Source organism: Saimiri boliviensis, chromosome 6 (genome assembly GCF_048565385.1).
Source record: "Saimiri boliviensis isolate mSaiBol1 chromosome 6, mSaiBol1.pri, whole genome shotgun sequence".
NCBI lineage: Eukaryota > Metazoa > Chordata > Mammalia > Primates > Cebidae > Saimiri > Saimiri boliviensis.
This window is the reverse complement of record NC_133454.1, coordinates 133,115,950-133,136,097: the sequence shown is the minus strand read 5'-3', so window position 1 is coordinate 133,136,097 and position 20,148 is coordinate 133,115,950. Positions and strand designations below refer to the sequence as shown.

Sequence of the window (20,148 nt, the reverse complement as noted above, 5' to 3'; positions counted from 1 at the left end):
CGGGCAGAGGGGCTGCCCTCCCCCACCCCCAGCAGACCCCCAGACCAGACCGACGGCAGCATCTACTTAGAATATTTATTTATCCTCTGACAAGACAAGACACAAAAAGTTACAGCTTCTTAAAACTCTTCAAAAGAAAAAAATATAATTCTGTAAGCAGCAGCAGCGGCTTCCAAGGTTCAGAGGTGACGGGAGGGGCAGCTCCCAGGAACAGCCATGAACTGGGGGGCCCGGGCCTGGGCCCCAGGTAGTGTCGCTGGGAAGGGACCTCCGAGGAGGGCCCCGGTTTGGGAGACACAGCACCAGCACGATCACATGGCCGGGGTGGGGCAGGGGGAGCTTCGGCTCACAACAGGGATGGGCCGGGTGGCAGGACGGGGCTTCTGGAGTGTCGTCAAGGGCCTTATACAGAGGCCCAGAGAAAAGGGTGGGCCCTGAGGGGACTTGGGGGTGGCCCTCCCTCCAGAGCAGGGCAGCCCCCCTCAGGCTCCACACTGGTCCCCATGCCCGCCCTGCTACCTGGCCAATCCCAGGCCAGGGTGGAGGACTCAGAAGAGAGGCCAGACTGGGTAAGTTCGTTCCTGGACAGGGTCAACAGAGCCTGGGGCACACACAGCACACACACTGTCTGGGCAGGAAGGAGGGCAGCCCCCGGCAGCCCCATACCCAAGGGCCAGGCCAGCTCCCCACCACACACACACACACACACGCGCGCACACGCGCATACACACACACACAGACCTCACAGTCCGGGCCTCAGCCTGGGGTGGGAGCCAAGGGGCTCACCAGAAAGTCCCACCGTGGGTAGGTGGCTTGCCCTGAGAGTCACACCCCAGGGCAACCCTCACTTGGGATTCCTAGCTCAACATGGAGGGTCGGGGACCCCAGTCCTCTTGCAAGTCGGGCCAGGGAGGCAGAGTCAGGCCCTGCCGAGGCGACAAGAGCAGCTGGCGAAGGACGGAAGGGCTGGAGAGCCCCTTGGGCCCAGCAGATTCAATAAATAGGTTTGTGCAGGGTCCCTGTGTGGACCAGGACGGCCGTGGAGACTGGAGCCGGTATGGTCCAGCCGGTCCAGCCCAGGCCTGGAGCCCCCAGCCCAGAGACCAGCTCTGTCCTTGGGGGTGTTCAGGCCAGGGCAGGATTGGGGCAGGGGCTAGATTGAGGAATGTAAAGATTTCTGCATTTTCTACATAAATAAGACATTGATCCCAACGGTGTGGGCAGCACCCACATGGACCCTGCACCCCACCCCCTGCTGCCCCTGCTGACGGGGAGGGCTGGGGAGACGTCTTCCCTTGCTCTGGCCTGCACTGGCTGCCTGGCTGCCTGGCTCCGGCCCCACACTGGCCCTGCCCGGCTGGCTGGGGTGGAGTAGGTGCTGGCTCAGGCCTGGGGGGCCTGCAGCAGCCCCAGCAGGGACTCTGCGATGCCCAGGAAGTAGACCACCTGGGCAATGCCGAAGAGGGGTGCGATGACCAGCGCACGGCAGTAGGCGCCCTTCAGGAAGGCCGAGGGGCCCTCATGCCGCAGGATCTTCCTGTGGAGGAAGGGGGGCGGGTCAGCCCGTTATGCAGGCCTCCAGGTCCACCCGCCTCGGGGAAGGAGGGAAGGGTCAGCCCTGAGCACAAGCAACACCCCCCTGGGGAAGGAGGGACTGGACAGCCCGGTCTGCAGGCCCCCAGGCCCCACCCGCCGGCTGTGGGGAAGGACAGGAGGGTCGGCCTGGTGTCCGGGTCTGCAGGCCCCCAGGGCGTCCGTCGTGGGACCTCCCCACCTGGCACAGTCCAGGAACCCGGTGTAGGTGTCCTCGTTGACCCCCCGCTGAAGCGACTGGAGCCGCGTCTTCACCACTGCAAGGGGTGCTCGGGTCACTGTGCGTCTGGTCGAGGGCCCGCCCCCACCCCATCCCCAGGCAGGCATTGTCCCTTGCGCTGACCGTCACAGGGGTTGACGGCCACGGCAGCTGCACTCCCGGCCACACAGCCGGCCAAGAAGGACACATAGAAGGGCGACTTCTCCTCGGACGCCGGGCGGCCCAGCTGGTTCAGGTTGGCAAAGAGCGGGAAGTAGACCACAGAGAAGGGGACGTCCCTGTGAGGAGGGCAGAGGTGGTGGGGACAGGAGATGGCAGGGTGGGCAGGCCAGCCCTCCCTCCCTCCACCCCCCGACCGCGCCCACCCTGTGCCTCCTACCTGAGCAGCGTGGCCCCGAGTCCCTTGTAGAGACCAGCAATGCCATGGCTCCGGAGCAGGTCTCTGGTCAGCTGGGTGGCCGTGGGCCGAGGGGCAGCTGGAGCCTCCGCTGAGGGCTGGGCACCCCCCTGGGCCGAGAGCTGGCCCTGAGCAGCCAGAATCTTCCTCTGGGCGGCTGGGGAGAAAGGAGCTGCTGTCTCTTCTTCTGCGCAAAGTGGGCACTCTGGCCCTCTGTGCCCTGCGCTGCCCTTGCCCTCCCCCCTCCCCTCCCCTCCCCCCTCACCGATGCGCCCTGCATCCTGCAGCTGGATCTTCAGCATCTCCATGGGCGTGGTCACGATCACCTGGCAGGTGCCAGCCCCGCAGCCTGCCAGCATCTCTTTAAGCAGGGTCAGCTTCTGCCTGTGGTAGGGACGGGGCCTCAGTGAGTTGCGAAAGACAAGCCCACCTGCCACCCTTCGGGCTGCCCACTGTGCCTGGCTGCAGAGGATGCTGGGAGCCGTGGAGGCAGGCGCAGGCCTGTGGGGGTACAGCCTCCCTTCCTCCCACCTCCAGCCCTGCAGCAGCGGGCAGGGAGGAGCCTGATGGACAGACGGCCCCACAGGCAGGGGCCTGGGAAAGGCAGTGGGGCTGTCTCCAACAAAGGAAAATGGGAAATTGGAGGTTGAGTGCCCCAAAAAGGGATGGGGGAGCCGGTCAGTGCCCTCAAGCCCTCACTCACACGGGCAGCAGGCAGTGGTTGGGGGCCAAGGACGGCTGGGCCAGAGCCCCGCTGATTTGGCATCTGCCCTGCTCCCCTCGTCAGGGAAAAGGAGGGAGCCTGCCCCACAAGGTCAAAGAAGCCCCAAGCAAGGGGGTGAAGACAGGCAGAGCCCCCAGGTGGGACCCAGCTGGCCAGGGGGACCCATCCTTTGTCTGAAGCCAAGGACCCCAGGCAGGCCCCTCACCCATCCTTAGAGAGCTGATGTCGGAAGAAGTCATTGGCTGCCAGCTTGATGGCCTTCTCTGGGGTGACCAGGGTCAGGTTCACAGCGGCTCCTGTGCAGCAGGGGGTCAGCTGGGGGACACGCTCAGTGGCCTGGGTGGGGACCTGCTCTGCCAGGACTTGCCTCCTGGCTGGCAAAGCCCCGTCCTCGTCACTCCTGGCCACCATCTCCTGCCCTCTCACCCATATTTGGGCCTGGTGTGTGCCAGGCAGGGCGGGGCCAGGCAGCACCTCTGGCCCAGGCTCTCGCAGGCCCACTGCAGCTCCATCTATGTCTGATTCTCAGCAGCATTTTACTGCTAAGAGCATGGGGGTACCCCGAGGCCTCCGTGAGGGGTTCTCCCTCCCTGGGGGGACAGAGGTTGCTCCTGCTGGCAGGGGGCTGGGACCAGAGGGATCTCCCACATGGGATCAGACCCCTGCCTCTCATGTGTGGTCTGGAGGGGGCCAGAGCTCGGGGGAGGTGGTGGAGCTCCATCTCAGTATCCCAAACTCAGGGCTGTAGAGCTTCTGCCAAATCCAGGCTGCGGATTGTGTCCTAAGCTGCTTTGCAGTCATGACCCCACTCCCTGCCCTCCCCAGCCAGACGGGTCCAGCCTGTCCCAGAAGGCAGAGGCGGCTACCACCCCCACCTCAGAGGAGGCAGAGGTGCCATGTGTGGTATCCCACGGAGCAGGCACTGAGCGGGGGCGGGGAGCTGCCACGGCTCACCAGGGATCCAGTCCCCCCGCCAGACACGTTCACGCTCACACGCCCAGCCCCGCCCCCCCCCCCCCCCCCCCCCCCCCGCTGAGACTCTCGGTCACTACCCAGGCCTGCCCAGCCCGAGCCGAGCCTCACCCCGGTACATGCCGAAGTAGCCCTCGGAGCGGATGGTCTTGATGAGGCAGTCGGACCTATGGCCAAGGGGACGGGGTCAGCCGGGGCCAGCCGGGGCCAGCCGGGGCCAGGGTCCCTGCACTGTCTAGGCTGACAGAAGAGGCCAAGTCCTCATCCCAGCCCCGACCCCGGTCCTGACCCACATGGGATCTCCCCCAGGCCCGCCTGCCTGTCAAACAGGGTGGGGGCACAGCAAACCCCCGCCTCTCACGCTGCCCTGCGCCGGCCCCACGCCCGGCGCCTGCCCGGCACACTCACATGCTCGTGTACATACGCTGGCCATTCTGCTGGTTCTGCAGCCTGGTCTTGGCCAGGTCGATGGGGAACACGCAGGTGACCCCGATCAGCCCGGCGATGCCGCCATTGATGAGCTTGGCTGGCAGGCTGTGTGGACAGGGGGTGTCAGGACCAGCCTCCTCCAGGGATCAGGGTGGGGGCGGGGCGTGTAGCCAGGACTGGAATCTGACCTGATCTGCTTATCAGCCATTTAACTCAATGGCACCCAGGTGGGAGCTGAAGAGGTGGACACCAGGCGGGGTCAGGGCGGAGTCGGAGGCAAGAAGGCCTGGAGAGGGTGGGACCAAGGGGCTGGGGGAAGGTGGCAGTGCTCCACCTTCAGGGGAATTTCCAGGCGTCAGCCCCCCGACACTTTTGTCCTGGAGGAAGAGGAGGTGGGAATGAGTGAGGGTGGGGCCACCGGAAGATAACCCTCCCCCAGCCTCCCTCTCCCTCTCACTCGCGGCCCCTCACCCACCACCCCAGCCTGGAGCCGTCACTGTGTCCTGAGGGTGCAGCGACCTGCTGCCCCAGCCCCATGCCCACCCCCGGGACAGCCTGGCTTCCCTGCAATCCCCCCCCACCGACCGCCAGCGTCCTCCCAGCCAGCCTCACACGCACGCTCACGCTTGGGCTCACGTGCACGCTGGGCCAGCTCCGGCTTTTAAAGGGCCAGGCACCTCTGGGGGCAGTGCCAGGGGCCAGGATGCCCACCAGAGCACCTCAACCCGGACAGCTGTGGTGACTGTCCCCCACATCCTTCAACAGACAGCCGCAGCCGGCACCTGTCCCCTTCCCGCTGGGGGCTGGAGTCCCGGGCACCCTAAAGCGCCCCCCACACCTGGGCTCAGCCACCCCGGGTACAGCAACTCGCACAGCAGCTCGACCCCGCGCCTGCAGAACTCCTACCCAAGGAGAGGTCCACAGCCCCCACACCCAGCCCCTTGCCCACCTTCCTCCCCTCCACATCGCGGAGGAGTTTCGCTCACAGACACACAGAAGCCAGTGATGGGACCCCTGGAAGCCTTGTGAGGGAATGGCTGGCCTTCTGAGGCCCCTGTGGTTGGCACCCCCACCCACTACAGGGGAGGGGAGAGCAGACCTCTCCCACTAAGGGGCAGGGCTGGGGAGCCGCAGCCAGACTCAGGGACCTTTCCCCCTCCCGAGGCCCCCCGGAGGCCAGCTGTTTTGGGCACCGGCAGCGCCATGGCCCAGGGCCACAATGCTGGCTCACACCCGCAGTTCACCAGGGACTCGTGACCTTCACCTCGGCTTTCCAGGGCTGGCCCATCCGCCACCTACCGCTGACACACCACCTGCCCCAGGCACTCACTCTGGACGGCTCCTCCACGCTCCAGCCGGCACTCACACCAGAGGGGAAGCTGCGGGGGTGGATTCGAGGGGCCGCAGGGATTGGCCATGGGGCGGGGTGGGGCGGGCCTGGGGGGGGCTACTTTCTCTTTCACTTTGGGCAAGCAGAGGCTTCCTGCAGCCTTGAGAGGAGGGATGAGCTGGGGCAGGTCTGGCTCAGGCCGAGGCCACCCACTGACAGGGACCTCAGCCGTGGCCACCACACCCCCAACACGCATGGGTTCCTGTCTGCTGCCTGGGGGTTGAGCCCTAGGGCATTTCCTGGCCTGGATCTGTCTAGGGCTGGTACCCTGAGGATGAGGCTTTCTCTGGTACAGGGTACTCTCTATGTACCTGGACGGGGAATTTCAGTGCTGTGGGGCAGAGATGGGCTGACACCCACCCATGTCTGTGGGATCTGTCTGCCAAAGGCACATGCATGTCAGGGAGGCCTCATACTGGGGCACAAAAAAAAGTCCTGCTGTCTACAGGGAAGGGCTGGGTGAGTCCCAGAGGCCACTGATGCCACCACGGGCCCTGCTCACTTGGCAGGTCCAGAGGGCATGGGAGCTGGCACGCCCAGGGCACTCTGCCCCGCTGCGTGTCCAACTCAGGTTTTCACCGCCAAGAGACCTGCCTCTCCCCGCCTCAGCCTGCGGTGAGGAGCTGACCTCTGAACTTGGACCTGATCCCTCCCAGCCCCCCGACATCCCACTCTTCGGGTGCAGAGTGGCCCCAGCTCTCTCGGCTGCCCTGGGCCCTTCCTCTCCGCTCTAGTCACGCTGGGGATCTACCCTGGCCCTCCGGGGACTGAGAACCCCCTTCCTCCCGGGAGCCCGTCTCCAGTTGGCGGTGAGGGACATCCGCATGAAGGGGGCATTCCTGGAAGTCAGGCTGACACGGATGGGGAGCGGCCATTTGTCCCAGGAAGAGAGGCAGGCCTGGGCCCGGACACCGCCCAGCGGAGAGGAGCTTCTGGGTGGAAGATGACGGCGGTGAGGGGCTCTGCCTGGGGAGGAACCGGTAGGGGTTCCCTCTGAACGCCAACCCCCGCTTTCCCTGTCCTCACTCCGCAGTTCCCACCCCGGGCTTATGAGACAGCTGGCCAGGGCCCTCCCCCGGCACTGACGTTGCCATAGAAACCCCACAGCCAGCCCCAGCCAGGCCCCAGGGCTGTGAGTCCTCGCGGTCCCCCCTTCACAGTCAGGTACAGAAACCGCAGGCCAGCCAGGGAGGACGCAGGAGGGCGGAGACCACCCCCCGGGAAGATACCGTTGCTTCCGGATCTGCAGGAGTAAAATCTTCCACCCAAGAAGCCGCCAGGCTCCTCCTACCCCCAAGAAAGGCAATGAGGGTGAGGCTCCGAGTCTGGCACCGGCCGCCGGCTCCCCATTCAATCTCCCGCTGTCCCCGTCCTCTTGGGGCGGCACTTTCTAGCCTGCTGGCCGCAGGGTCCCGGAAGGGGTCTCCAGCTGCGCGGTGCCCCGGCCCCGGGACAAAGGAGAAGCGGGCTGGGGACGGCTCAGGCCCCTGCCTCACTGCTGGGGCTCAGCCGGCCGCGCACGTGTCCACAGACGTCCAGTGAAATCCCACGTGTGCGCCCCACATAGCCCGGCCTCTCCTCCTTGGGCTCGGGCGGCGGGCACCCACCCCCGGGGACACGTGTGCGCGGGGCCGAGCACGGCCTCTCCCGCCAGGGCAGCGGCGGATCGGGGCACCCGCTGGTCCAGGACCCCCACCCCGGGCCGCGATGCCCTGGCAGCTGTCACCTCCCCGGGCCGCCGCGGCCCCGCTCGGATGGGTGTAGCGGAAGGGAGCCACGGGGCGGACACTCACCGCGCTCGCCGCCGCCGCCGCGCTCGCCTCCCCGCCGCGCCGTGCGCTCCGCCCTTCGGCCTCCGCCTCCCCCTGCCGGCCGCCGAGACTACTGCGCCGGCCAGGCCGCCGCCCCCCCGCCCCCGCCCCCGCCCCGGGAAGGTGGCAGTTCTGCGCGCAGAGGCTGCACGACCCCACGGTCCTTTTTTGGTTTCCGGGCCTCAGGCCCCTGCAGGGACAAGGACCCGCGGGCCGCGGGCAGGCGGCAGCGCGCCGGTGGATAAGGGTGTCCTGGGGGAGGCACCCTCTCCAGGGCGGAACTGCCGGGCCCGGCGGAAGCACAAGCCCGCCCGCCGAAAAGCGACTTTGTATCCAAAGCAGCCCACCTGGAGCCAGGTGCCTGCAATCTCAGCACCTGGGGAGGCCAAGGCGGGCAGATCACTTGAGGTCGGAAGTTCGAGACCGGCCTGGCCAACATAGTGAACCCCCATCTCTACTAAAAATGCAAAAATTAGCCATGTGTGCTGGCAAGTAACCCTGGCCCCAGCTACTGGGGAGGCTGAAGCAGGAGAATCGCTTGAACCTGGGAGGCAGAGGTTGCACTGAGCGGAGATCAGCCCACTGCACTGCAGCCTGGGTGACAAACTCCGTCTTAAAATAAAAACGGAGCCCATTTGGGCTACCTTGCAGCACAGGCCCTCCCGGGAAGATCAGGACCCAGCGGAGGCCCGAGGCACAGTGGGAGGGGACAGGACCAGGCTGTGGGGCATGTGTTCAGGCAGGGCTCCCTCCCAGCAGGGCCAGGCCTGATGACCCCGCCCCCCCCCCCCCCCCCCCCCCGCCCTCCAGTGCTTTCTCCATCCAACAAATCAATCACGCTCTGAAACAGCGAATCAAACAGTGCAGGTTTGATGCCCATGGGGAACCCTGTCCCCACACACTGGAGAGGCCTGAAGGTGGGGGCTCTGCCCATCCGCTGGGAAAACTCCAGGCCGGCCAGAAGTCTGTGGGGCCTAGGCCTGGGCAGGCTCTGAGGGCTGTGGAGCCGACGAGCCAGGCACCCCCGGGTCCTTGGGGGCCAAGCCTGTGCGCTGGATGCTGTCCTGGTACTTGCGGCGGCCAAGCTCCAGCACTGCCCGGACCTCTTCAGCCACGTCCTGCCGGTCACTCTGCTCCAGGGCCTGCACCAGGAGCCCCACAGCCCCTGGCTGCCCAACCTGGCGCTCAGCCCAGGAGAAGAGCATGTGACGGATCTGCCCATCCAGGTCATCCCTGTGGGCAGAGGATGGGGGCAGAGGGAGTCCTGCCCACCTGCCCAGTACCCCCACCACGCTCTGCCTCGCAGTGTCGGGGAGTTCCCTGCTGCCTGGGCCAACCTCGGCCAGAGGGTTCCTTCCCAGCCTGGTGTTTGCCCTTCCCCCACCTCCCCTGGAAGAAACTGCTGTCTGCATCAGGCGGGCCCTCCAGGTGCCCAGTGGAAGCCTCACCGGAACTCGTGCCGGATGCGCTGCAGCTCGCGGTAGGACATGCCCAGCTGCAGGGCCACGGCCGGCCAGTCCGGACCCAGGCGCCCAGCCACGCTCAGGAGGTTGCTCTGCGTCAGAAAGCCGGTCTCAGCATCTCCCAGGTTCAGGGGCGCCAAGGAGAGGCCAGTCCCCCGCCGTGGCACTTCGGGCCCCCGAAGCCTCTGTTGGAGGAGAAACAGCAGAAAACCCTGGGCTCGGCCCCAGACTCCACCACGTGCCCCTGGGCTCCACCCCCGGGTCTCGGCTCTGCCCCCAGCCCTCCACTGTCCCTCAGTCCCACCGGCAGCTTGATGGGCAGAGTGGCCATCCACAGGGCGTCCGTGCCCTTCCTCTGCCGGGCAGCCTCTGCCTCCTCGGGTACCTGCACGGGCACTGCGCCACGGTAGAAGGACACCTGAGGGGGCATCGAATGGGGTTCAGAGCTTGGCCCTGTGCCCGGGCAGCCTGGGGGGCCCGCCCCCTTGCCCACCTGGCCCCGCACAGCCTGAGCCTCCCGGTCCAGGGTGGTGGTCACGTACACCTCCTTCACGTTCTTCAGGTGTGAGTAAAAGACAAAGCAGATTCTGCCCTCCACGCAGTCAGGGCGGTCTAGGGGATGGGGGGGGAGCTGAGCAGGGGCACAGGGAGGACAGCAGGGCTCCCTCTCCAGGACGGGGAGGCCCTACCAGCATCCACGTCAATGCCTCGCTCGAAGGCCGCGAAGAACTCCTCGCCCTCGAACATCTCCACCGTGTCGGAGGGCTCTGGGCCCCGGTAGCGCTCCAGCAGCCGCCGAAGGGTGGCGTCCACCTGCAGGGACGCCGTGCAGCTCAGCACCCCAGCCGTCTAGCCACCGCCCCGAGCCCCCCAAGCCCGTGTCCCCACCTTGTTTCGGGGCAGGCACTGCAGCAGGACCTGCTCGGGGTCCCGGCGTCGCTGCAGCGCGATGAGATTCACCCGGTGCAGCCGCAGCCGCTCCCAGGCCTTCCGAGCCAGGCCTCCCACGCAGTTCTTGGTGGTGTACCAGAGCCAGTACCTGGGGGGCCGGGGCGAGGGAGGGGGCTGAGGAGGCTGGAGCACTGACTGTGGGCAACCCCCGATCTGGGCGCCGAGGAAGGAGAGCTAAGCAGACCCCCGGCAGGATTAGTGCCTGAAGAATGTCTTAGTTTATGGAGTTATTACTCGGTCACTTCCTTTATATACAATCACGTATTAATTTACAGTCGGGACAATTAGTGCCTGAGGAATATCTTACTACCCAGTTATTTCTCTACATATATACAATTACATCTTAGTTCATAGGGGAATGCCTAGAGCAGACACAGAGCCGAGCATGAATTAAGTGATAAACAGCTATACGTATGTAAGCGTATCTTGCTCATAGTCAGAGGAATGCCTAGAGCAGACACAGTGCAGAGCACGAGTGAAGGGAAAAACAGTTACACCAGGGCAAGAACCTGGCCCAGGCGGCAGCATTCGGTATTGTAAAGGTACCCGCTGTGTGGCAGGCTTGGTGCAAGAGCCTCTCCTCCTGATAAAGGAGCTGTAGGACCTTGCGTCCAGTTCTTGTGGAAGGCTGCCCTCAGACCTGCAATCTCGCGAGCGTCCGAGGGCCTAAAACCTCTCCGGATAATCGCACCTTGGTGACTAAGAACTTTATCAGCTCTTGTTACTGGGCTGGCTCAAATGTGTCCTCCTACAGAACTCACTGGAAGGTGCCAGCAGGTGGCTGTGGACCTGGTCAGCTCTGCTACTGTGCTGACTTAAGAGCATCCTTCTATAGAATTCCTTGGAAGTAGCCCGCCCCTAGACAAGGGATATTGCACAGAGCACTCTTCACTGCGCACGGCCCACCTCCTTGCCCAGGTGACCTAATGGGTGGACCGATTGTTTATTGTGATTGTCTTGATCCTATCACTGTTTTTAAGATGACCTCACTCACGACCCTTCCCCGTCTGGTACCCAATAAATACAGACGCTCCTGGACGTTCGGGGCCTCGCCTGTCTCCGCTCATAGGTGGTGTGGCCCCGAGCCCAGCTGCTCTTCTCCAGTCCTTCAGTGTCCTGTCTCTTTATTTCTCGGGTCCTGCGCCTCCACACAGCACAAGGGACACCCCATGACCCTGGGGGGCTGTGGCCCTACAACTGACCAGGAGAAGTGTGTGACCTGGAAGCGTGCATACAGGTGGGTGAGCTCCAGGACCACCTGAGCTGTGATGTCATCCCAGGTGGCTGCAGGAGGGGCCCAGTACAACAGGTGCAGACGGGAGCGGTCCAGATTGAGGCCTGGGGACGGGAGGGGCAGCAGGCTGAGGCCTCCTGGCCGGAGGTCCCCTCCACCCTATGGCCACAGGTCCAGGTGTGCCCCACGGCCACCTCTCACCTGTGACACCAGAGGGCAGAGGCAGCTGCACGGTGACGGGCCGGAGGAAGCTTGGGGGGCCGCTCTGTGAGAGGCACAGCAGGGGGCTTGCCGCGGCCTCTGGCTCTCCCAGGAGGGCTCGCAGATCTCGGCCAGCCATGCGCACCACCTGCGGCGGACGGGCCCCTGAGCACCTGCCTGTGGGCCGTGCCGCCGGCCACCCTGGTGCTCCCCTGGCCGTACCTGCATGGAGACTCGACGAGGCTCCTCAGTGGCCCCATCGGGGAAGATGACCTTGACCCCGGGATGACCTGAGGAGCACAGCAGTGTTCCCTCTGGTGGCACCAGGCAGGCGTCGGACACAGGGCGGGAGACCACAAGGAACCAGGAGAAGTGGGGCACCTGGCAGTGAGCCCAGAGCCGCTGGGACAGGCGAGGGGAACAGTCAGAGGAGCCGGGGTCAAGGCACGGCCAGCCAGGGACATGGAGGGACCGGATCCAGGATAGACGGGGCGGGGTGGAAGGTGCCAGGGCGAGGCTCTGGGCGGGCTGCATGGCACAGGGCAGCAGCTCCCCACCCGTCACTGGCAGGCCCGGGTGGCCCTCACCTTGGGTGCCTCTTCCTCCAGGAAGGTCGCCAGGTCACTCCAGCTGCTGTCACTCCGGGTCCTGACCACCACCTCACGGCAGCGCCGGGCCTGTGGGGGCATGAAGAGCAGCCACAGGCCCACATCCTGCCAGGAAAGGGCGGTGTGAGGGCTGGGGCCAGGCCTGGGTCCACACCGCCCCACACACCACCCCCCACCACACCCTGACCGTGCCTGCTGGAAGGCCACCCCGTGGGGCTGCAGCTCCAGCACACAGCTGAGCAGGGCATCATGAGGGCCCAGGGGGACGAGGCCCGGCTCTGGCAGCAACAGCCGATAGCGGATGGTGATGGGGGCGATGGTGGCCCCCGCTGGGAACTGCAGGCGGACGCCACAGGCCAGGGTCACGGAGCAGCCTCCAGGGGTCACAGGAAAGCTGAGTGAGGGAGGAGCATGCGTCGGGTCAGACCCACAGGGGCCTACGTGTCAGGAGCCTGGACTTGGGAGCTCTGGAGGAGGCGTCGGAGGCGCCAGGGTGACAGGCAGACAGACACCCCTGCAGCCCCTCACCCCCGCCCCGTACCTGTCCACAGACACCCCTGCAGCCCCTCACCCCCGCCCCGTACCTGTCCACAGACACCCCTGCAGCCCCTCACCCCCGCCCCGTACCTGTCCACAGACACCCCTGCAGCCCCTCACCCCCGCCCCGTACCTGTCCAAATCTGAGGTCAGGAAGAGTCTGGGCATTTCTGGAACAAAGGCTGCCCCTGCGGAGGGTCAGACATGTGGCTGGGACACTAAGGAGACCGCGTCCGGTCCCAGGGCTGCCCCTCTAGCTCCAGGCCTACCTGGGGAACTCGGGGCTTCTGGCGAGGCCTCGCCCAGGGGGTTCCCCTGCAGGCGCACAAAGGGGGCGTCCAGCAGCGCAGGGGGCAGGTCCCGGAGCCGGTTGTCCCTCAGGTCGAGCCGGGTGAGGAACGGGAGGCAGGCCAGGCTGGCTGGCACAGAGCCCAGGAGGTTGCTGTGCAGGACAAGGAGCCGCAAGGACCGCAGCCCCGCTGTGGGCAGGTGCTGGCTTAGGCTCGGTACCAGTGTGGCCCACGACGCCGGGGCACTCCTGCTGCCGCCCCCCAGAGCAGCCATGTCAGACTCTCCTCCACAGCTGGGCTCAGAGAACTCCCACAGAGCCGCTCAGGAAGTCTCAAAGCCCAGGGAGGTGCAGGGACTCACAGGGGCAGCCATGGACCCAGCCTGCGGGTTCGGAGGCCCCTGCCATGGGGTCGGTGTGCCAGGGCATGGCGGCTACTCACCCAGGGAGGCTGGGAGGCTCTGCAGTCGGTTAGAGGCCAGGTTGAGCTCAAGGAGGTTGCCCAGGCCTCCAATCTCAGGAGGCAGCGTGTCCAGAAGGTTCTGAGAGAGATCGAGGCGCTGCAGGGTGGTCAGGGCCCCCAGAGCTGGGGGCAGCGTCTGTAGGCGGTTGTGTGTCACGGAGAGGAAGGTGAGGGCGGGGAGGGCCCCCAGAGCCTCAGGCAGCTCGGAGAGGCGGTTGTGGGACAGCAAGAGGGCACGCAGACCTGGCATCCGCAGGACACAGGCCGGCAGTGTCTCCAGGCTGTTGAAGCTCAGGTCCAGGTGGGCCAGATGGGCCAGGCCACTCAGACCAGCAGGCAGGGTGGTCAGGGCACCCCGGAGGCAGGCACCTAGTGTGTCTCGGCGTTGCCCTCCTGGGAAGGGGGGGAGGCGGATGTGGCCCTCAGAGCCAGGGACCCAGGTCCCAGATCAACCCTGCCAGCCAGAGAAACAGCTGCTCGAGAGGCACCGACCTCCCACCCCCACCCCCACCGCAGCCAGACAGGGACAGACAAAAACACTGGAGAGGCTGCTGCAGCTGGAAGAAGGGATGGAGACCACCAGCCGTCTCAGCTGACACCATCACCCACAACCTTCCCCACAAGACACCCCTCCAGCCCTCACGCCACTCACTGTACTGCAGTCTTCGAGAGACCACCGAGGGGTGGCTTGGTGGTCTGGGGTCAGGGCCCAGCCGGCCTCACAGCGGGAGGGGGGGGAGGGGGGCGGTAGGAGTCACCAAGGATGGGGGTGGGGCTGGAGAGGGCCAAGAGCAGAACAGTTCACACCTGGGGGGCCACAAGGGGCAGCCTGGAGCTGGGGTTGGGACTGGGGTTTGCCTTTGAGGACCAAGCAGCAGAGGCAGGGCAGAGTGAAAGGTGGAGACAGAGCAGGGAATGGGTGGGGCTCACCTTTGAGGACCAGGGAGCAGAGGCGGGACAGGCTCTGAGGCACCTGAGCCAGGGTGGCCTCCAGCAGCTGAGGGTCCTCGTGAGTGCTCAGACGCAAGAACTCCACCTGCAGCAGCTGGAGGGGCTGCTGGACACACAGGTGAAGCAGGCGGTGGCAGCCCCCGGGGGACAGGTCCAAGCTCAGCCGGTTGCCACCCAGGAACCGCAGCGCCCTGGACCCTCCATCCACAGCCTCCGAAGCATCTTCTGCATCTGCAGCCTCTGAAGCATCTCCTGCGGCTGCTGCTACTGCCTCCAGCTCTGGCCCCTCCACTGCTGCAGACATCACCCACCGACCGTCCTTGGAGGCCAGACATGTCCCAGCACGTAGGCAGGCCTGTCCAGGCAGGGCCCGAGGAAGCTGCAGAGACAAGGGGAGGGGTGAGCGGGAGCCCTCCTCTCTTTGGGGAAACAGGGACTCTGGCTGGAGTGGGGAGCTCTTGAGCCATCCGGGCCTGGGCTGGAGAGTCGGGGAGATCTCGTGGGCGCCCTGCATCCCCAAGGCCTGGGCATCACTGGAAACAGGGTTGGGAAATGGGACTGCCAGGGCGAAAAGCAGCACCAGGCAGGAGGCCCCACTGTCAGCAGCAAAGAGGGAGGGAGGGAGGGAGGCTTCAGTCCTGGTCCCGGGAATCTGACCCACGGATGCCTGCAGCTGTGAGGTGACCGAGGCTGTCCCCCAGGGCTGGGAATGAACCCCCCTCTGGTTTCATCAGCTTTGCCAGGTGGGCCACGACCCTCCTCTACGGCGGGAGTGACTGCGCCCCGAAAGTCAAGGATAGACAGTGCAAAGGTGAGGGCCTGAGGCCGGGACCCCAATTCATGAGCCCTGGAGCAATGCTGTCCGCCCTTTCCAATTGGGTCCGCTGAGGAGGGTGGTGGCCGCGCACCGCCGGCTCAGATGGCGTCGGGGATGGGAATGGCCCCCCCTTCCCTGCAGCAAACGTCCCCCGCCGCCGCCGCCGCCGGGGCAGGCGCGAACCTGCGCTCCAGGCGGCGCGCAGACCGGGGCTGCTCAGTGAACGCTCTGCGCGGGGAAAACCGCCGGCGCGTTTCTGGGCGGGCGGAGACCGTAGACCCCGCCCCGTCGGAACGCGCTCCCGCGCCGGGCTGGGGCCACAGCGGGGGTCTCCGGGCCCCTCCCCGCCCCGCCTTCCGTCCGCCCGTTCCCGCCCAGGAGCCGCGGGCGCCACCCGTCCACCTGCCGCGCCCCCCGCACAGCTGCGCTCGGCTCCCCGTTAGTCCGTCCCGACGCCGGCGGCGCGCGGCGAAACCCACCGTTTTCCAGGTTCTCGGGGCCCCGGTGAGACCCCAGGCCGGGGTACTCTGGCCGCTGCCCCGCACCCACCCCGGCTAGAAGCCAGAATACCTGCGGTGCCCTCCCCCAACCAGCCCCTCCGGCCTCCTCCTCCGGGAAGCCGGCCGGGACCTCCCCTCTGGGCCCGCAGACCCTTCCTTCGAGCCGTGATCACTCTGGGCCCGGAGCCCTCGCAGTGATCCTCCCGGCGCCGCCTCCCTGAGTCGGGCAGGGCAGGAGGCTCCGTCGCTGCTGCGTGTCAAAGCCAGGAACCCGACACCTGCTCCGCCCGCCCTCCCCACCACGGCCTCCCCGGTGTGCGCCTCATTCACCGGCTCCCTCGCACGTGCTCCGAGGAAGCAGACAGCACCAGCGACGCCTGCGTCTTTACTCAGGTCGCACAGCCTCTTCCTTCCACTTCCCAGCTACCACCATCCATCCCTCTGGGATGCGCAGGTCTCTGCCAGGCCCCCCTGCTTCCATGCCCACCAGCCCCTTTCACGTAGGTGCCGAGGGATCGTTTTTTTTTGTTTGTTTGTTTGGTTTTTTTTGAGACGGAGTTTCGCTCTTGTTACCCAGGCTAGAGTGCAATGGCGCGATCTCGGCTCACCGCAACCTCCGCCTCCCGGGCTCAGGCAATTCTCCTGCCTCAGCCTCCTGAGTAGCTGGGATTACAGGCACGCGCCACCATGCCCAGCTAACTTTTTGTATTTTTAGTAGAGACGGGGGTTTCACCATGTTGACCAGGATGGTCTCGATCTCTCGACCTCGTGATCCACCCGCCTCGGCCTCCCAAAGTGCTGGGATTACAGGCTTGAGCCACCGCACCCGGCGAGGGATCGTTTTAAAAACCAACCACAGGCCGGGCGCGGTGGCTCACGCCTGTGATCTCAGCATTTTGTGAGGCCGAGGTGGGCGGATCACCTGAGGTAAGGAGTTAAATACAAGCCTGCCCAACATGGTGAAACCCCGCCTCTGCTAAAGAGAAAAACCAGCCAGGTATGGAGGCGCACACCTGTAGTCCCAGCTGCTCAGACGCTGAGGCAGGAGAATCACTTGAACCTGGGAGGCAGAGGCTGTGGTGAACTGAGATCACACCACTGCACTCCAGCCTGGGCAACAAAGCAAGACTCCCTCTAACAAGATAAATTTAAAAATAGGATGGGCACAGAGGCTCACACCTGTAATCCCAGCACTTTGGGAGGCTGAGGTGGGTGGATCACCTATAGTTGAGTTTGACATCAGGGCCGGGCGCAGTGGCTCACGCCTGTAGTCTCAGCACTTTGGGAGGCCGAGGCGGGTGGATCACGAGGTCTAGAGATCGACACCATCCTGGTCAACATGGTGAAACCCCGTCTCTACTAAAAATAAAAAAGTTAGCTGGGCATGATGGCGCGTGTCTGTAATCCCAGCTACTCAGGAGGCTGAGGCAGGAGAATTGGTTGAACCCAGGAGGCGGAGGTTGCGGTGAGCCGAGATCGCGCCATTGCACTCCAGCCTGGGTAACAAGAGCGAAACTCCGTCTCAAAAAAAAAAAAAAAAAAAGAGCTCGAGATTAACCTGGCCACCATGGTGAAACCCCATCTCAAATCCCCGTCTCTACTAAAAATACAAAAATTAGCCAGGGATGGTGGCTCACACCTGTAATTTCAGCTACTCAGGAGGCTGAGGCAGGAGAATTGCCTGAACCCAGGAGGTTGCGGTGAGCCGAGATCGTGCCATTGCACTCCAGCCTTAACAAGAGTGAAACTCCGTCTCAAAAAAATAAATAAATAAAATAATAAATAAATAAAAAAATAAAAATACAAAAATCAAGCTGGGCGCGGTGGCTCACACTGCAATCCCAGCACTTTGGGAGGCCGAGGTGACGGATCACCTGAGGTTGGGAGTTCAAGACTAGACTGACCAACATGGAGAAACCCTGTCTCTACTAAAAATACAAAAATAGCTGGGTGTGGTGGTGCACTCCTATAATCCCAGCTACTTGTGAGGCTGAGGCAGGAGAATCCCCTGAACCAGGGAGGTGGAGGTGGTGGTGAGCCGAGATTGTGCCATCGCACTCCAGCCTGAACAAAAAGAGTGAAACTCCGTCTCAAAAAAAAAAAAAATTAGCCAGGTGTGGTAGTGGATGTCTGTAATCCCAGGTACCTGAGTTGCAGGGGAGGCTGAGGCAGAACAATCACTTGAACCTGGGAGGTGGAAGTTGCAGTGAGCTGAGACCACAGATCACTCCACTGTACTCCAGCCTGGGTGACAAATCGAGACTCCCGTCTGCAAAAAAAAAAAAAAAAAAAAAAAAAAAAAAAATCCACTTGTAGGTCACAGTGGCTCACACCAGTAATCCTACCACTTTGAGCCACCGAGGCAAGAGGACTGCTTGAGGCCAGAAGCTTGAGACCAGCCTGAGAAACACATCAAGGCTCCATCTCTACAAAAGATCAAATTACAGGCCAGGCACGGTGGCACACGCTGTAATCCCAGCACTGTGGGAGGCCAAGGTGGGTGGGTCACCTGAGGTCAGGAGTTGGAGAGCAGCCTGGATGACATGGCAAGATCCTGTCTCAAAAAAAAAAAAAAAAAAAAAAAAAAAAATTGAAATTATAGAAACTAAAAATCGACTTGAAACTGCTGCTCATCCAAGTGTAAATTCTGAGCAACCCGAATCTGTGCTCCCAGCTCGCAGTCCTCAAGCGTGGCCCATGTAAACGTTTCTCTACTTACGTTAGACTTAGGGACTTCCTTTTAGCTAGATACTTGAAATTTGAAAATAAGCTGAATGAAAGAGACCAGACAAAAAGCAAAATACTGTATGATTTCAGTCTTACGCGAGGGGTATTACTGTTGTCAGAATCATGGAAACAGAAAGTAGAATGGTGGTTATCAAGGGCTGGGGGAGCAGGGAATAGGAATTTAATGGGTACAGAGTTTGTTTGGGATAATTTAAAAAAAGTGAGATGGGGACAGGCACAGTGGATTGTGCCTGTTATTCCAGCACTTTGGGAGGCTAAGGCGGGCGGATCACCTGAGGTCAGGAGTTTAAGACCAGACTAGACAACAGGGTGAAACCCCGTCTATACTAAAAATATAAAAATCAGGTAGGCGTGGTGAGACATGCCTGTAGTCCCAGCTACTAGGGAGGCTGAGGCAGGCAAATGGCTTGAACCCCGGAGGCGGAGGTTGCAATGAGCAAAGATCACGCCACTGCACTCCAACTTGGACAATAGTGAGACTCCTCAAAAAAAAAAAAAAAAAAAAAAAAAAAATTGGTATGGACGGTGGCACACCAATGTGAAGGGACTGGCTTAAGACACTGAATGGCTTCCCTTTGTAATTACAGAAGTCCCATGCTGGCCAGGCATGGTGGCTCACACCTATAATCCCAGCACTTTAGGAGGCCCAGGTGGGAGGATCACTTGAGCCCATGTTGGGCAACCCCGTCTCTACCAATAACACCAAAAAATGTGTGGCCGGGTGTGGTGGCTGAGGTGGGAGGACCACCTGAGCCCAGGAAGTTGAGGCTGCAGTGAGCTGTGATCGACCCACTGCACTCCAGCCTGGGCGACAGAATGGGGCCCAGTCTCAAAAATTAAAAAATTCAAAAAGTCCCATTGTTCCCAAGGTGGTTTCCCGCCTTTACCCCAGATGTGACCCTCAGTAAGAAAAGCCTTTCTGTACCCAACTTCCTCATCTACAAAGAGGTAACGAGGCCACTAAGGCAACTGTGAAGTTCGAGTTGCAGTGCTTGATGTACACCCCGCTGCTGTTTGAGCCCCACGCGAGCTGGCGCTGCCTGCGTGACACCTCAGGTATCCGCATCTGACCCCAGTGTCCGGTGCTTGCCCCGGATATTGGCAGGGTCGGCTCCTTTTCATGTTTTAGCTCAAGGACACTGCCTCGTGGAAGCTTTCTCAGGCTGCCCAGACCAATTCCCTCTCTGTCCCTGTCCCTCGGATCGCTTCCTTCATTCGCTTCCTGAGTCCTCGCACACGAACTCCAGTTCTTAGGAGGCAGGGCCAACCCTGTTCCCTCCCAGGACCCCAGGGTGTAGCAGGGACCCTGATACGCTGATGTCCACGTGGACACCGAGGTCAGTTCTGGGCCGAAGTGGCCGGCGCAGGGGCTGCCCACTCGGACCTCACTCCTCCCAGGGGTGCGTGAGGGCGCCGCTGCCTCACGACATTGTCCTGGTCTCTAAGGCTCGCGCTCGTCCTCCGGCAGTACGCCCTGGCCCCGCGTGGCGGGGGCGGCCTCCCACGCAGGGCCGCAGTCGCTAAGTCCGAGGCGGCTGGCTCACCTCACTGAGCCCGGCTGGACATGGGACAACGGGTCGCCGCGGCCGGGGAACCACCAAAGACTCACAGCGAGCTTAGCCTCTGCCCGGGCCCACGTGCCGTTCCGCGTAGGCCGGTGGCGCAGGCCACTTCCGGCAGCGGTGTACCATGGGACTTGTGGTTCGCGGGCAAAGGATACGGCCCCGGCGTGGCGGCCGCGCTGCATGTTGGGAGGTGTAGGCGTCGTGTGGCATGATGGGAGCCCCCGGTACTGAAGACAGATGCCGTCCCTTTGGGCTTGCTTGGTCCATCGCGCCACGAGTTTTGCG

The 20,148-nt window shown here is 63.4% G+C and overlaps 3 protein-coding genes across 12 annotated transcripts; 1 reads left to right on the top strand and 2 right to left on the bottom strand.

The window, feature by feature from the left end:
* Window positions 1–61: 61 nt before the first annotated feature.
* SLC25A22 (solute carrier family 25 member 22) lies at window positions 62–7,044 on the bottom strand. 7 transcript variants are annotated; one of them, XM_039471166.2, is made up of 10 exons: window positions 6,955–7,044; window positions 4,524–4,712; window positions 4,315–4,440; window positions 4,018–4,073; window positions 3,140–3,230; window positions 2,476–2,594; window positions 2,193–2,367; window positions 1,937–2,091; window positions 1,775–1,850; window positions 62–1,537 (listed from the first exon to the last, which is right to left on the bottom strand). In XM_039471166.2, the coding sequence occupies exons 2-10, from the start codon at window positions 4,541–4,543 to the stop codon at window positions 1,384–1,386; spliced, it is 972 nt and encodes a 323-aa protein (XP_039327100.2). In that variant the 5' UTR covers window positions 4,544–4,712; window positions 6,955–7,044; the 3' UTR covers window positions 62–1,383. The 7 variants fall into 7 exon arrangements, with proteins under 7 accessions (XP_039327100.2, XP_039327101.2, XP_039327097.2 ...); XM_039471167.2 differs by lacking the exon at window positions 6,955–7,044 and adding an exon at window positions 5,635–5,806; XM_039471163.2 differs by lacking the exon at window positions 6,955–7,044 and adding an exon at window positions 5,666–5,806.
* PANO1 (proapoptotic nucleolar protein 1) lies at window positions 7,031–8,300 on the top strand. Its single transcript, XM_074401888.1, is given in 5 exon segments — window positions 7,031–7,236; window positions 7,238–7,347; window positions 7,350–7,419; window positions 7,421–7,465; window positions 7,467–8,300. Coding segments are annotated over 5 exon segments (942 nt in total). The 3' UTR covers window positions 7,978–8,300.
* Window positions 8,301–8,390: 90 nt separating this feature from the next.
* On the bottom strand, window positions 8,391–20,072 carry PIDD1 (p53-induced death domain protein 1). Of its 4 annotated transcripts, XM_074401882.1 has the most exons (16): window positions 19,843–20,070; window positions 14,213–14,612; window positions 13,262–13,675; window positions 12,800–13,009; window positions 12,664–12,718; window positions 12,186–12,387; window positions 11,973–12,098; window positions 11,608–11,787; window positions 11,386–11,533; window positions 11,153–11,288; window positions 9,888–10,038; window positions 9,689–9,812; window positions 9,493–9,611; window positions 9,304–9,417; window positions 8,985–9,184; window positions 8,391–8,769 (listed from the first exon to the last, which is right to left on the bottom strand). In XM_074401882.1, the coding sequence occupies exons 2-16, from the start codon at window positions 14,535–14,537 to the stop codon at window positions 8,511–8,513; spliced, it is 2,763 nt and encodes a 920-aa protein (XP_074257983.1). In that variant the 5' UTR covers window positions 14,538–14,612; window positions 19,843–20,070; the 3' UTR covers window positions 8,391–8,510. The 4 variants fall into 4 exon arrangements, with proteins under 4 accessions (XP_074257983.1, XP_039327096.1, XP_074257984.1 ...); XM_039471162.2 differs by having other exon boundaries at window positions 9,304–9,611; window positions 19,843–20,072; XM_074401883.1 differs by lacking the exon at window positions 8,391–8,769 and having other exon boundaries at window positions 9,049–9,184; window positions 9,542–9,611; window positions 19,843–20,072.
* Window positions 20,073–20,148: the final 76 nt, after the last annotated feature.

Bases quoted from the DNA above. Each gene is read 5' to 3' on its own strand.
- SLC25A22 (XM_039471166.2), bottom strand. From the start codon at position 4,543: ATGGCTGATAAGCAGATCAG. The intron at 3,231-4,017 runs GTGAGGCTCGGC...CCTGCTGCACAG, and splicing joins CTACTTCGGCATGTACCGGG to GAGCCGCTGTGAACCTGACC. The intron at 1,538-1,774 runs GTGGGGAGGTCC...CTTCCTCCACAG, and splicing joins GGGTTCCTGGACTGTGCCAG to GAAGATCCTGCGGCATGAGG.
- PIDD1 (XM_039471162.2), bottom strand. From the start codon at position 14,537: ATGTCTGCAGCAGTGGAGGGGCCAGAGCTGGAGGCAGTAGCAGCAGCC. The intron at 12,719-12,799 runs GTAGGCCTGGAG...GACCCTCCGCAG, and splicing joins AGAAGCCCCGAGTTCCCCAG to GGGCAGCCTTTGTTCCAGAA. The intron at 11,289-11,385 runs GTGAGAGGTGGC...TCCCGTCCCCAG, and splicing joins TCTGCCCTCTGGTGTCACAG to GCCTCAATCTGGACCGCTCC.